At 36.6% G+C, this 14,875-nt stretch overlaps 1 protein-coding gene across 1 annotated transcript in view; it reads right to left on the bottom strand.

The window, feature by feature from the left end:
* GRM5 (glutamate metabotropic receptor 5) overlaps positions 1-14,875 on the bottom strand; it is a 196,479-nt gene that overhangs the window by 15,708 nt on the left and 165,896 nt on the right. The window contains exons 4-5 of the mRNA XM_057373642.1: positions 6,052-6,298; positions 269-437 (exon numbers count right to left, since the gene is read on the bottom strand). Coding sequence (XP_057229625.1) covers positions 269-437; positions 6,052-6,298 — 416 coding nt within the window. The remainder of the gene's footprint in view (positions 1-268; positions 438-6,051; positions 6,299-14,875) is intronic.

Here is a 14,875-nt window from a genome sequence, read left to right as displayed (position 1 = left end):
AAAAAAAAAAAAAAAAAAAAAAAAAAAAAAAAAAAAAAAAAAAAAAAAAAAAAAAAAATTCAGAAATCCACAGATATAGGAGGCAAGAAAATAGCAGTTTATGGAAATATTGAGATCATTATGACAAGAGTAAAAACTAAATACATAAATTGAACATTTCAATTAAGATGTAGGATACTGTCTCCATGTAAAATTCAAGAAAAAAACTGACTTTCAAATTTCAAGGTATATGCATACTACAAGAATGATAAATAAAGAAAATATTTACCTTTATCTGGCCTTTTTCACAGGGTTCRCTGCACACAGATCTGATGATATTTGTTTTCTCTGACCATATTTCATCATCATCCATTTTCAGCTCACCATTRTCCCAGCTGCCAACATTGATATAATCAAAATAGTCCTTCCCCATTTGTTTAAAATTCATGATTTCATATCTTTGGAAAGAGAAAGGAGAGATATAGCTGAGTTGAGGGGAGCATCAGAAAGTATTTCAAATTAAAGGAACACCATGCAATCAAAAATCAATCAAGTTGAAACACAGAAGAAAAAATATAAAGCATTATGCTTGCCCCTGAGTATCTCACAATAATTTATGATACCATAATCATGCTTTTCCTTCATATGTTAAGTTAGGGGAGTAGGGGTGTTTTCTTTGTTTGCTCTTTATTCAGTTTTGGTGTGGGTTTACTCTTGGGGTTTTTTGGGGTGGGGTTTTTTTGTTTTTTTGTTTTTTTTTTTTTCTATCACCAGAAATGAATATCATGGGATTAAATGACTGCTTCTGAGAACGACTATTTATTCAAGAAAATAATGAAATGAGTCAAACAGAATTAATTCTGTGCAACTTTCAGCCCTGGAAGCCAATTACATAAGAAACCCCAGTTCCCTCTATGACAGATGCTGAGTAATCTAAACCTATAATGCCACTTCCTGACACTATTGCTCTTCACTGCCTGCAGGTGCTTATTCCCCTCCTGAGAGAAGACAGATAAACTCTCAAAGTGAGGTAGAAGCAGTCTAGGTCTGTGTGATCAAAGGAAACTTCCTATGGTGTAAGAGTGCAAGATGAAAATTGTGTGGCACCCAAAGAGGAATCAGGTATCATTCTTCTGGCAGAGAGTCCGGGAATATTTCCTATTTCCTTTTTTTTTTTTTTTTTTTTTTTTTTTTTTTTTTTTACTGTCCCTTTTCTCCAACACTGCAGCAGCAAACGCTGGTCTTTCCCATCCGCACAATCATTTTTATATAATTTCTCAGTGATCAAAACACAATTTAATTCCTTGTAAAGTATAGCATGGCAGAGAAGAAGTATTCATGACTCATTCCTAGGCTGCTTTTGGGTCAAAGATAGAGCTGATCAGAGTTTTCAGTTTCACGTTCCTCTTCCTCCTACTTTCTCTTCAGCTCCCACAGAATCCTGCAGAAAGTCTGTGGAGCCACATGGGACTCACTGCCTCCTACTGCTGAACRCCAGCCCACCTCTCTGCCTTACAGGCATGTTCTTTTAGCACTTTAGTACTTCTTTTGTAAGGCATGTTTAAAAAGTTGGGCACCTCCTGAAGTAATGATGTCATGCTTTTCTTTACCTCCTCTCTACTGGATTTTGCATTAAATCTGTCCAAGAAATATGAAATTCACTGATGGAAAGCAAGAAAASAGTATAGACCAAGAAGGTTAAGATAATCACAGGTTTAGAAAAGCAGCCTCATTAATAMACAAGGAGACATCTTCTTTCTGTCAGTATTTGGAGGCAAATTGGTCCTGAAGGCAAAGCATATGAACAGGGTTGTATTAAGAGTGGTACTGTACGAGTGCAATTTCTGAAGATCAATATACAGATAAGGAAAATAACCCACACATTAAATCAAACAATCTCTTAAGTAAGATACCCTGCTGGATTTGGTTGGAATACACAGGGGCTGTGTTTTGGATTTGTGCTGAACACAGTTTATAATATAGAGATATTTTTGTTATTATGAACAGTATTTACACAGAGCCAAAACCTTTTTGCACCATCACGTTGGCAAGGAGTTTGGGAAAGAATGGGAAGTTCAGAGGAGGCTCAGCTGATCCCAAGTGACYCAAGGAATGTTCCACATCATGACATCATACTCAGTGTATACAGCAAGGGAAGAAGGAGGAAACAGGGAATGTTTGGAGCTATGGAATGTGTCTTCCCAATAYACCTGATGGGGCCCTGCTCTCCTGGAGATGGCTGATCACCTGAAGATCGTCCAGGGGAAGAAATGAAAGCATTTATTGGTTTGCTTTGCTTGTGTGCATGGACTTTGTTTTCTTATTAAACTGTTTATCTCAACCCACTCATTTTCTAGCTCTTGCTCTTTCAATTTTCTCCCCATCCCTGTAGGTGGAGGACTGAGCAAGTTTAGTTGCTGGCTGGGGTTAAACCACRACARATACACAGATATCTCTCTTAATTTTTGAGGACACTTTTGAAACTGACAAGCAGTAGCCATCTAACTTCAATATTTTCCCCATACTGACATGAAAAAATTACAGTAAAACTGTTTTATAATATTATCCATCCATGGATCYCAGGATGCTTTGCATCAAGTTTGTCACAGTGGGGAAACTATGGTACAGCAGGGAATCATTGCCAAAATCACACTCAAGTCAGGATCAGGACTGCAAACAGGCTCTGAAAGGAAATTAAATTTGAGTCTGACTGAATGGGCAATGTGGTATTACACATATTACGTTGTTCTTGAGTCTTGCCCACAGAAGAAGAAATGAGCAATAGTAGAATGAAAAAAATATACTTTTGAATTTTGAAATATTTCACTATTCCTATAAAGAAGGAAATGTCCACAGCTTCRACAATAATCTCCTCAAAGTTGGAGATATGAATACCAGACTGTCACAAATTAGTTGAATCCAGTTAACACAAGTACAAGCTCAAAGAAACAGACTTTAGTGCGTGRTTATAAACCAACTTTTTTTGGAGGCTCACAGGCATAGTAACATTTTGTCAAGGATTAAACAGACTAACCAAAAATTTAGCCCAGAAACCATGGTAGAGCCATTATTCAGCATTTTCAGGACATTGCATCGCACCTGAGTACAGCTTTGTTAAAGCTTTCAGTTGGTTTCATGGACAGACAAAGTACTGCCAGTGCTTAATTGGCCACAGAACCTGAACCAGTGATCTCCCCAGCAGTAGTTCCATACATATATCCCAAGGGGAATACTGGAAAGGAACCTAACAAATTTAATATAGTGTTGTCTCAATAAGTCTTGTCTCTCTTCGCTGTGGAGAGCAGCCTTGATGGATGGGTAGAAACAGCCAGATTCAGTAAGTTCATTGCTACAGTGGAGGGTTCATGAGTCACTGACTCCCTGGAGGTTCCTTGAGATAATACAGGGACAGTTTGTCACTTTRGGATAGGAGAGACCAGATGGCACAATAGCACATTTCCAGCAGTGCTCTAATCACTGTGCAAAATACTTGTTTCAAAACAGGAGTGCCATAAAGTTGCTGAGAATATATGTTCTATTGGTGGCACAGTCATAATATCAGCATACTGTTTTGTTCTTGCCTGTTCCTGCCTCTTCAATTTCTTCTTCAGAGTTTTGATAATATTACAGATAGTTATCTTCCTGAGGAATCATGGCTTCCACACTCATTTGGTTTTTTCCATGTCTCCTGTCTCACATAAAACAGGCCCTACACTAGACTGTCTGCTTAAAACTCAACATACACATWAAGGACTTTGGAATAGGGCCAGAATTCAAAGCATCTTGTGGGATTAATCATGTGTTGTATAATATCAAAGCCTTTTTGCTATACATCAAAATCCTGAGCTATGTAGGTCAGAAAGGCTTTTTATGTTCTGATTTCCTGYTTAACACCACCACCACAGTGCAGCTGTAAGGGTTTAAATTCTTGTTTTACAAAGTGAAGATGCAGTTATCAGTGCAAGTGTAGAGAGCAGATGAGTTGTTCCAGTGTGACTGCACCATCTCCAAGCTCTTGCAAATARTGTTTGACAGAGCTTGAAAGACTATACACTACTTAAAACTTGGATGTTAGAAATGGAGCTTCYTATAAAATATTAATTCTGAAAGAGTAAATTTTGACTCAAGCACACAGACTGGATTAAATGATGAGATTATTGTTGGAAAAGCTGGAACAAAGAACTATGATTCAAAAGAAAACAAACTCTGGGACCACTTTGTAACCATACACAGTTGATTAGTTTGAGTAGACAAAAATATAGCACAAATCCAGAACTTTCCTAAGGCTGGGCTATCCTGAGATGCACATTCGACTTGGTGTGCCCTTTCTCTTCAGTGAAATACTTATGTCCTATTGTGACTGAGCAAAGGACTGCACGCAATATAATTTCTTAATCATTTTTCTTGGAATTTAAAAAGATACAAGATATTAAATTAAATTCCTTGCAACAAATGGTGTTAAATTAGTATTGCTAAAGATGCCAACATGAGGAAAAGGTAAAGCAAAAGATCTCTTTGCAATATTTAGATATTGTTACTGGTGTTGTCAAGTCACATATTTGTTTGTGGCAGGCCACACATCATTCATTCATTGCAGTCGTTTTTATGCAAGAAATGAGTAAAACTGATTCAAAGAGGGCAGGATGTAGTCCAGTGAATCTGAGCACCATTGAAGCYGAAAAGAAATTCTTTTAAAGAAGTCTGAGACAAATATTGTAAAAATAATTTGGTCAGAAAAATTCAGACCCTTTTCTTCAAAATTTAGCTATTTGTAAAAATAGAAACATTTAGCAGAAGACAGACTGACTCATGCTAAAAAAGCTCAGAATCTGAAATTTTCCTAGGTTTCTGCCAGTTTGTGTGTGAGTTCTCCTACCAGCTCACAGTGCCCTTCCTTAGAGTTTGCATCTGAAGAATTTGAAAATTTGTGTCTCCAGAAACAGACACAGACTGCTGTGTAGGTGGCTGTCCTGCTTGCTTTTGGGGAGAAAGCTGGCTACAGGTTTGCAAATAATATGAGGAAAAAAAAATCAGTTTTGAAATTGCAGAAATTTTAGGAAATGTCAAAATATTTTGACCAAAGAGTCTAAATTTTCCTACCCATTTCCACTAGGAAGTTAATGCTTTCCTTTCAGTTCACATTAGTGGGAGAAGACGAAATTTAAATGAGTCTACTCTAATCATCTCTATATGGTACTATAACAAAGATGTTTAAAAACGCAAAAAATATGGGCATAAAGGGCTACCTCAAACAATACTGGAGCAAAAGCAGTGACTTAAGACAGGAAATCCACTGAAATATAGGGAATAAATACACTTTCAATATTATCACACTTGCTGTTCATCTGAAAATTTGGTATGCAGCAACCCAGAAAAATCCCCACCTCATCACTCTTTTTAATGTGCATTTATATGGATGCATATGTCACAGAAAAAAATTTCGAATATTTAATAGATGTATGTACACTTATGTATGTATGTTACCAGCAAAATTAGCTTTGTTTGATTTAATTTGGCTTAGATCAGCACAGTATGAATTGATGGCTTTGTGTGTTATGCAAGTGGAAAGATTTCATTTGGAAGATATGTAAGTGGGTTTTTACTAATTCTGATTTTAAAAAAATAATCACAGACATATCAATAAAATATTTCTGATATTGTTTTAGATTTCTTAAGAAAAGAAATCTATGTCTGTTATGATTTTTCATAGTTCAACCAAACACGTACATTTAAACACCCAAATAAAAAGAGAAATAGGCTGTGGTGGACATCATTCTCTACAAACATAAAGTTAAAGGTCTGNTCTGGTTTTTTTTTTTTTTTTTTCAATAATAATACTTTTAAATGATAGAGATAAAAAGGCAAATTCCTGCAGGAAGCTTTTACACCTAAAACACCATGAAAAATGCACATAAAAAACTCCCTAAAATCTATTATTGAAAAATAAGTGCAGAAATCGGGAGATGTGAAACTAGGAGTATGAGATCTTGCCTCTCATGTTGAGTTTGCACTTATCTACTATGTACTGTTAGCATCTCTGCTATTAAACACTTTGACAARTGTCAACAGTACCTTCCTGGAGAATCACCGTTCTCATCAAACAAGATCATGTCCCCAGAGACCCCAGTAAAGTTGGTCTTCATGAGGGATTCCAGGAGTTTCCGACCATCTATGGGCTTCATGGCATCACACAGTCCCACGTAGCCTGGGCACAGCGACAGCTGCATGTTGTGGAGCCCGTAGGCCATSGAGTAAATGGCGTTGATTACAAAGCCCATCTTGGAGTCCTGAACGTGCTGCGTCCTCAGGGTCATTTCACCTGTCAGGGAACAAGCAGAGGGTTGGTGAATAGGGCTGSAATAATATCTTCAGACAGCTGCTGGTGGCTTAATTGTTATCAGTGGAAAAAGTATTATTAAGTGTCTTAAACAGCTCAGAACAAATCTTTAACTGGTACGCACATTGACCATATTACAATAAAAAACAAAGAAATGAGAGTTGAGGTTCTCCTTAAAAATTTTATTATCYGGATGATACATTCCTCTGTGCAGCTCACCTCACATATGTTGGTTTTCGATTGCTGCTCTTTCATGTGTATTTATAAGGCATTGATATTACAATGTAATGTTTTGGGGAATCCAGAAACTTCTCTCCACCTGCAGAAATCTCTCCAAAACTTCAGAAATATTAGAAATATCAGCTGAAGTGCTAATATAAAGTTCTCCTTATGAAAAAAGAGTGAACTCTGCTGCCCAGAGAARCTGTGGATACCCTATCCCTGGCAGTGTTCCAGGAGAGGTTGGGTGGGGGCTCTGAGCAGCCTGGAATGTGCCCCTTCATGGCAGAGGAATTAGAACTACATGATTTTTAAGGTCTCTTCCAATCCAGGCAATTCCGTAGTTTTATCAGAACACTTTTGTTTTTGGAGACACAGAACTAATCCTGTGCAAACAGCTGAGCTGCAACACCATCTGAGGAGTATTTTATGCCATGAGAAGATTGAGACACAGACAATTTTTTTCTTTAAAAAAATGAAGACTAATATATGACTCTCAGGGTGGCACTCATCTAGTTTAACAATATCCATCCAGAAGACAAGAACCCAGTCTAATGTGTAGGCACCTTTAGAGGAAAATGAGTAAGAATCTCCAGCTGGTGGTCAATTCCATCATAAAATAGGTATGACTACATACAAGCACAACTTTTCAATGGTGAACAAGAACATCACCACACAGTTCTAATCACTAAAATGCACTGCAGTACTGGAAACATCAGGAAGGGTAGTAAAATACATAGCTGGACCTGAAAAACTGTATGCAGAAGTCAGTAAGTGAATGGGAGAACTGAGACATCCTTTTTCCCTTCTGTTTGATGCAGAAGCTGGCATCACCATTTCCAGTCAACTTCAGGAGCAGTGATTAACATTTTGGAAGGCTAAGCARTATGAGTTTGAAGTATCTTAATGAAAAAAAAACAACCTCAAACTTGGAAAAAGCACATAGTGCTGCTCACTTGTTGTGTTCTACCAAGGTATTGCTTTTCCTTAATTAAAAATAATAGACATAAAAACTGCAACAGTGGAGTACATGCAAAATCCATATTAATTGAAATTAAGTGGAAAATTGAACAAGAGTACTACACTGCAATACACAAAATTTGGTTTAACCAATTATTCAKCCACAAAATTAGCATCTTACACACCATGCAGTTAATTATAGTAGCCATTAGAATGAAACAGATTTGCATTGGCAATAGATTTATCATAAAGCAATATTTCAGCTGCTTTATTGCATATGATTGCTTAAAAATCTAGTAACTTAATTCTTAATTCCTTACTCTCCACTGGGCCTTGTGCTTCAATTTTATGGAATTATTATTCTGATTTTCTTTAAACACTGAACCTCATTCCATTCACCTGATGATTTATAATGAGGCTGCTTAGCTCTTCCTAGCTCTGAAGCTGCTGGCAATTGTCAAAGGAGTTGTGAGGGAATTAGCTGTTGTGAGAATTTTAATATACTACTTGCAGCCAGAGAACACATTTGTCTAAGATATTAATTGCCTCACTTGGCTATATAGGGGCAAATCCAGTCTGCCAAGGTTGGTTTATAGTACCACAAGAGTYTCTAGTTAAGGGAACATCTCAAAAACTGAGGCAAAAGAAAGTTTTCTCTCTTCAGTATAGAGTAGTAGAGATTTAAAAAATACCAGCATTAAAAAAAAAAAAAAAAATCGAAACAAATCCAAGGCCGAAAGAGATTTTAAACCCATTTCACAAAGTACTTTGGCACATCAGACTTGAAGCACTTAAATAACTCTTATTTACTTCAGTAACCCTAGAAGTGGTTTTAAGGCAAGGCTGAATGCACAAGCTTAAAGGCACTCTCTTACTCAACAACACAACAACAGCAACAAAGTAAAAATATTTTAAATCTATATCTGCAACAATTATGATTTAGATAGCTCAAATACATTGTTCACTTAATAGCTCTGGCATTTTGTTCTAGCTGGAACTCTAATATATATTCTTATCCTTATTATTCATACATGAGTGTTGTCTTCAGTCAAGAATCTTTCCTGACACAAGGCAATTATGACGCAGAGAGATGGCATGGGTGAAGTTAATGATGGTGGCAGTGTTTGGGATATTTCAACCTATTTATGAATCAATGCTGAGGTTTTCAAAAGGGCACACAGTGATTGGACAAAGGGAAAGTGGCTTTAAATGGAAAGAGGTGAGGTTTAGATTAAATATTAGGAAGAAATTGAAGGTGGTGGGTCACTGGAACAGGTTGCCCAAAGAAGTTGTGAATGCCCCATCCCTGGAAGTGTTCAAGCCCCACTGGGTGCAGTTTTGGTCTAGTAKAAGGTGTCCCTGCCCATGGCAGGGGTACTAAAATGATACAATCTTTATGGTCCTTTCCTTTCCAATCCAAACCATTCCATTCTATGATTCTATTGCATGATTCACTGCACAGAGACTACAGCACTAAACTCTGCATCCAAATTTGTTCTCTTCTGTTGCCATGTCTCCAAAGCACACAAATATGTAGWTGATGAAAAAGAARCATTTCTAGGTTTCAYCTAGAAAGTGATTCCAGCTAGMAACAGTTCGCTTCTTGGATCTATTTAGAAACAATTAGTGTACTTATGGGCAGTGATCCAAGAAAGCACTTATGGATGCTGCTAGTCCCTGTGCATGGCGAGCCAGCTCTAGACTGCTTCCATGCTCCAGAGCTACTCCAGGAGCCCCTGCACTGGTAGTCCTGGCTATCAGTGAGCCTAATAAAATAGCTCTTCCAAGACTAACCCCCTCCTTTCAAATATAGAAAACCAAACTAAACCAAACCCACATCTTAGCAGCAAATTCTGAAATCTGTCTATTGTTTCTAGTACTTAGCRTGAAAATAAGCATTCTTCAATAAATTTCATTATTTTACAAATTTTTGATGTAAAATCTGTCATTCCCCATTTTTTCCCCTGCTTTTTACCCTCAAGGAAGATGCAATTTAATTTTTTCTACTTGCCAGCTGGTGATACTACAAAGCCTCATCAAGCAAGGATGCTAAACAGTGTAAAATTACCATAGTTCAATATGCTTTTTCTGCTTTCTAACTTTTCCAAAGATGACAATACTTTGCATTTTAAAGAATGAAAAAAGGGGAAGAGTGAAAATACTTTACATTCCAGGCAGTCCCTCAACCCCCTTTTTTCATTCCCTGAGGAGAAATAAGAGAACAAAATATGAGACACAATATGGGAGAATATTTGTTTCAAAGTGCAGAGCAGCTTGTTTCCTCTGCAATGAGTTTAACACCAATATAAAGGGTAGTATTTCTTTTTTATTATTATTACTTTAAAATTTCTCAGTGATCAAGAGATTGTTTATTACAAAGTCATAAGAGACATTATAATGGGAAACTGCAAGCATATCCTACAGCCTCCAATTATTTAATATGATTAAATCACAATTTAGTTTCTAAACAATTTCCATAAATATGCCAAAACTTCAGTGATTCTTTGTGCTAATTTTTTTCTGAAGGACAAGAGGCAGGCAGAAATGAACTCTAGTTTTGCTAGCAAATATGTCCCACATTCCCATTCTGCTCACAATACTTGAAGTCCACCMGCCAAAGTGTTTTCCTATTTCTATTCCTTTACCTTGGTGAATGTCTTAGAAAAAAAATGGGACAATGGGCTAGTATTTCCAGCTAAGACATGGTAGTGYCTGTTGAAGGATGGTGTGTGACTTCTTAACTATGTCATGTTGTCCATGTTGTCCCTGTTGTGCTCCTTGGGAACATGTGTGTCTTTCCCTGGATCTGTGTGCTCTGGATGCCACCAAGTCAGTCATGCCAGAAACACAAACACCTCTCCACTGGAAAAAATGCATTGTATATTATAAAATGGAGGAAAGGCTGTACATAYGAATAAAGGTAATGAATAATGTTTATATCTAATTAAACTATAGGTGTATAAAGACAGAGAAAAAGGCTGATTTTGGAAAACCTTTTCCAAAATCTGTTAGMAGAGCTTTCTATCAAAGCAATGTAAAATGATAAAGTAACTTTCAATTCTCTGATATTTGTAAGGTTCTGGGTGTATTTTTCTGCTAAAAATCAATTGCAGTAGTTTATTTATTTGTTTGTTTTCCTAATCTAAGTTATTACAGGCTCTTGGATTGAAGAAAAGCAATATTTCTTGCTCTGTGGGAAATTTTATGCAGTTCAAATATCCTTTTCCCCTGGGAAACATCATTTTGATGCTGGAGCAAAACACACAGAATAAAACTGAAACAATATGAAGATAAATAGAAAACTTGAAACCAAGCGTTTCGGTGTTATTGACATAAGAAAAAAAAAAAGGACCCATTTCAATGCTGCTATGGAATATTTTTGAGATTTGACAAGGAAATACCATCCAGTGCAATCCTCTCACCCAATGCTTTTAACCAGTTCTAACTTTTATTTTTCTCAACTGGTAGCCAACACCAGCAATGTTGCACTTTACATGTTGAGTAACACCAAAATACTGAGAATGACTGAGAGACCAAATTCAGTGTCCTAAACTGCAGAGAGGACTTTCAAAAGGTTTTTTTCTGAGTGCTTAGTTGATCTTGGTGTTTAACACCTATTTGAGCCTGCRTGTCCAAGGCACTCTCAGAGCTCTCACAAATCTGATGAGAGGTTGACCTTCATCCCTGGGTGCCCACAAAACAGTGGCAGTCTGGCTTGTGTCGTCAAGTTCAGTAAAATCAGCAAAAAATAACAGCAACCCATTTCTCCATATAAATTTCTTAACAGTGCTATTCTTTTGCTACAGAATTTAATTTCCTTGGTCACAAGCTGTGATGAAACACAATTGCTACAGATGCAAAAGCACATCAGATRGTGGCATAAAACTCTGTACTTGCAAACATGCTTACATGCAATATATGAAATCTGTATAGGAAGTTGAACTGCTGAGAGAAAAGAATGGCAGGAACTGCTCTAAATTATACATCCAATAGGAAACTTTTATAAACTGAATAAATTTAATTATAATTTAATTTTTAAGGCTAGAGAGACATGATCTAGATAGTATTCAAGGCTCAGAATGATAGTGAGAAAAGGAATTCTAATATAAAGAAGMAAGTCACATTTGGTATATCATCACATATGTCTAATATATGAAAGGAAGAAGTTAGGGAACATAAAGGGAAGAAAAAGAAGTAGTTTTGTCATCTGAGTTTGGAGGAGTTTGATGAATTCTGTAATARCAATAAGAAGGCTCAAGTTATTAAAATGTTTGAGTTACAGGTGGGTAAAAATCAGGATCAATTTATACCAAATAATCTTTCAAAAATAAATAACCAGAGCATATAGCAGTTCTTAGTGTCGCACTGCTTCTTTCTCTGAGTCAAAGAAATAGTAGCGTGTCTGTGTGGTCTCCTGGCTCAGAATATATCAGGCTGCTAGAAAATTCAGATCTGGATTTATGCCTTACAGCTGATTTGCCTTTGGAAATTTCTGGATCTGACCCAGCATCACTGCAAAAGTAGTAATAACAGTGTTTGAGTTCCAGGTCTGAAATGTGGGGCATAAAAATGAGGGCTAGACCATATCTCAGCTTGCCAGTGGCCAAGCATGAATATCAAACTGAATGACACACAGGATTTATTCAAGAGAATTAAAATGCTTTCTAACTCACTGTTTAAAAAACAAAATCTAATTTTAACTAAAAYTGGTTTGCTTTATTTGCAATCTAAAAATTAAAGTATAGGGATGTTAGGTCTGAGGAATATCATGTTTAAATGTGACACATTCCTTGAAACACAACAAATGCCCTTCTGTTCTGACAGCATTTGTTTTGTTGGCTGAGTTCTGATTAAACCAATTTTGGCATTTGAGCTTCCATTTAACCAASAGATTTGCATATTGCAGTGCAAAAGACTACACTGTCATGTTCATTCTATCTGGAAATCTGAAAGGGCCATTTKTTAAAGCAAATTTCTGTTCATCTGACACTCTGGGACTTTCTGCGTGTCCTTTAGTACCCATTAAGAATAGATGGAACTGGATGAGATTCAGCAAACAGGTAGATACTTACTGCTCTTTGCTTTTATGTGCACTTTTGTACCTTAAACTGCAAAACTTTTCTTATTTTTTCCAAAGCATCCCTAATCTTCCTTTCTGCAAATAAAATCATTCAGTTTTAATCTTCTTCTAAATTGCTTGGAGATATATTGGCCATCCTTCTCTGAGAATTTTTGCACCCTCAGAAAAAGACCTTTTGTCCCAGAGAAGGCACATGGTTAAATCATTAATGGAATTTGTGAATTTTTTTWATCCTGCTTAGATGCATTCAGAATCCTGCTGCAAATCTCCTTGTCCTAGGAGCTGTAACCAAGACACCTGTACATCACTGTATGTTCTTCCCCGCTTTAAACCCTGTCACCGGTCCTTGTTCCCAGCCATGTCAGACAGAAGTTGCTTTCCTCACTTTCAGTGCCCTCTGTGTCTTGACTTTGTCTGTGATGGCCCAGCCTCCATAATTCCCCTTTGTTTTTCCCTCATTGTTTTGAGCCACAGTATTTAATGTCAGGACCCTGCTGTATGTACAAGTGACCCATCTCCTCCCTCCAAATTCTCATTCCCACTTCTCCTTTACATGAAACTGCTCTTTTTTTTTCTTGCCTGTAACTCTGCCAATCAAAGCAAGATACCTCATTGCTTCAGCAGCATCAGCCTCTATTTAGTSAGTTTTTATTGTCTAGCTCTTAGAACACAGATACTCAGGATGTATATTCTGGAGTTGCTGTGTGTTTGGGTATCACCATAAAAAATGCTGTTCCATCTGTGCCTCTGGCTTTTACACAGCATGGGAAAAATAATATCTCACTTAGTAGTGCAGGCAAAATAAATAATTTAACAGACTGGTAAATGTAACAAATAGGCTTCTGCTCCTGATGATTTTGAGGACTTTTATCACTACTGTCTGTGGAGCCAGAGCTTCACCGCATAATTAGTTTATGTTGGGTTTTGTTTCTGCTCTGTGTTAAGATGCATTTTTAAAACACCCTCACCAGGATGAAAAAGTACTAGGATCAGAGGTCTRCTGGGAAGTTTGTCTGAAAGAAAGCAAGCACATAAACATCCAGTCTTCAGAGGTYTAAAGGCAATCAATACCAAAGGATTATATTAGCCTTTTGAGACTTGAAGCTGGTCATTGAGTGGAGTCACTCATCTGGATCAGCTTGCACACCTCTATGTGAACTTCACTGCATTGTGGTTTTAGATATTAAAAAAAATTCTAACAGGTGCCAGAGGTGAAACCAAAGCTAAATCTTGTAAAATCCCTACTCTTTGGAGGCCCTTGCAAGTCTACTTTTACACAGGCATTTTAAATTCTTTGTTCTGATCTTTGTTCCTCAAAGGTGGCTCGTAGCAGCTCTCCTGTGGCACGGGACTGATTGCACAGAAAATCAGGTCAGATAAGTCTGTGAACTTCTCACTTTCTGTAGTGCTCCAGCTGGGCAGAAAATCAATGTACTTAGCAACGACAGCGACACCCGCTTGGATTAAGCAAGTATGCTCTAATCTGCAATTGGAAAATGAACTTGATGCTGAAATTTTCATCTTGGTGTGAACTAAGTGTAGGCAAAAAGATGGAAACTTTTTACTGCTGGATAGGAATGAATAGAGAAAAAAAAAGTGTTTTTTTATTGTTTTTGGATTCTTTTTGGCTGATTTCATRATTTTATTGTGCATGATTTATTACTAAATCATCTATTCTTTAATAATAATACCTACCTTGAAACTGTCCATGAATAGTTTATGTTAAAAAGTGAGAAAAACCCTCACAAGTCACTGGAGATGATTTCAGTGATTTATGACTTCATTTGTTTTCTGTCACAAAGATAARCTTAGCCTAATATTCTACTAGGCAGGCTTCATCAAAGCAAATGCAAAGATCTTAACAACTAAATTAATAACTGGTGCAGGGGTGAAGTCAGTTATTACTTAGATTTTGGCCATGTCTTCCTGTGTTTATTTTCTTATTGAGTAAACTTGAYTCTACTATTAAGCATTCTTTATGTTTCATGATAACACAAATGGATTATGGACAATAATTAATTTTGTATCCCACTAACATAATGGTTATTGTTTTTCATATGTACACATTAATTTAATAATGACCTCATCTATTAACATCAATCAGCCTTATGTTTATCTTTTCATCATTATTCCAAGAAGTAACTTGACTTTTGATGTAAAAAATCAATTTTGATTTCTCTTCAGTATTTCTCAATAAACTTAATCTCATTAATTATAATCCTGAGAAACACCTTTAGTTTGATTTTTTTTTTTTTTTTTGAGTGTGTTTGGGATTTTTAAATTTTTTTTTATTATGTTTG

This window comes from Malurus melanocephalus, unplaced genomic scaffold (genome assembly GCF_030028575.1).
Source record: "Malurus melanocephalus ecotype Western Australia unplaced genomic scaffold, MMel_1.1 scaffold_204, whole genome shotgun sequence".
Taxonomy (NCBI): Eukaryota; Metazoa; Chordata; class Aves; order Passeriformes; family Maluridae; genus Malurus; species Malurus melanocephalus.
The sequence above is the reverse complement of the archived record's forward strand: the minus strand, read 5'-3'. Positions and strand labels throughout refer to the sequence as shown.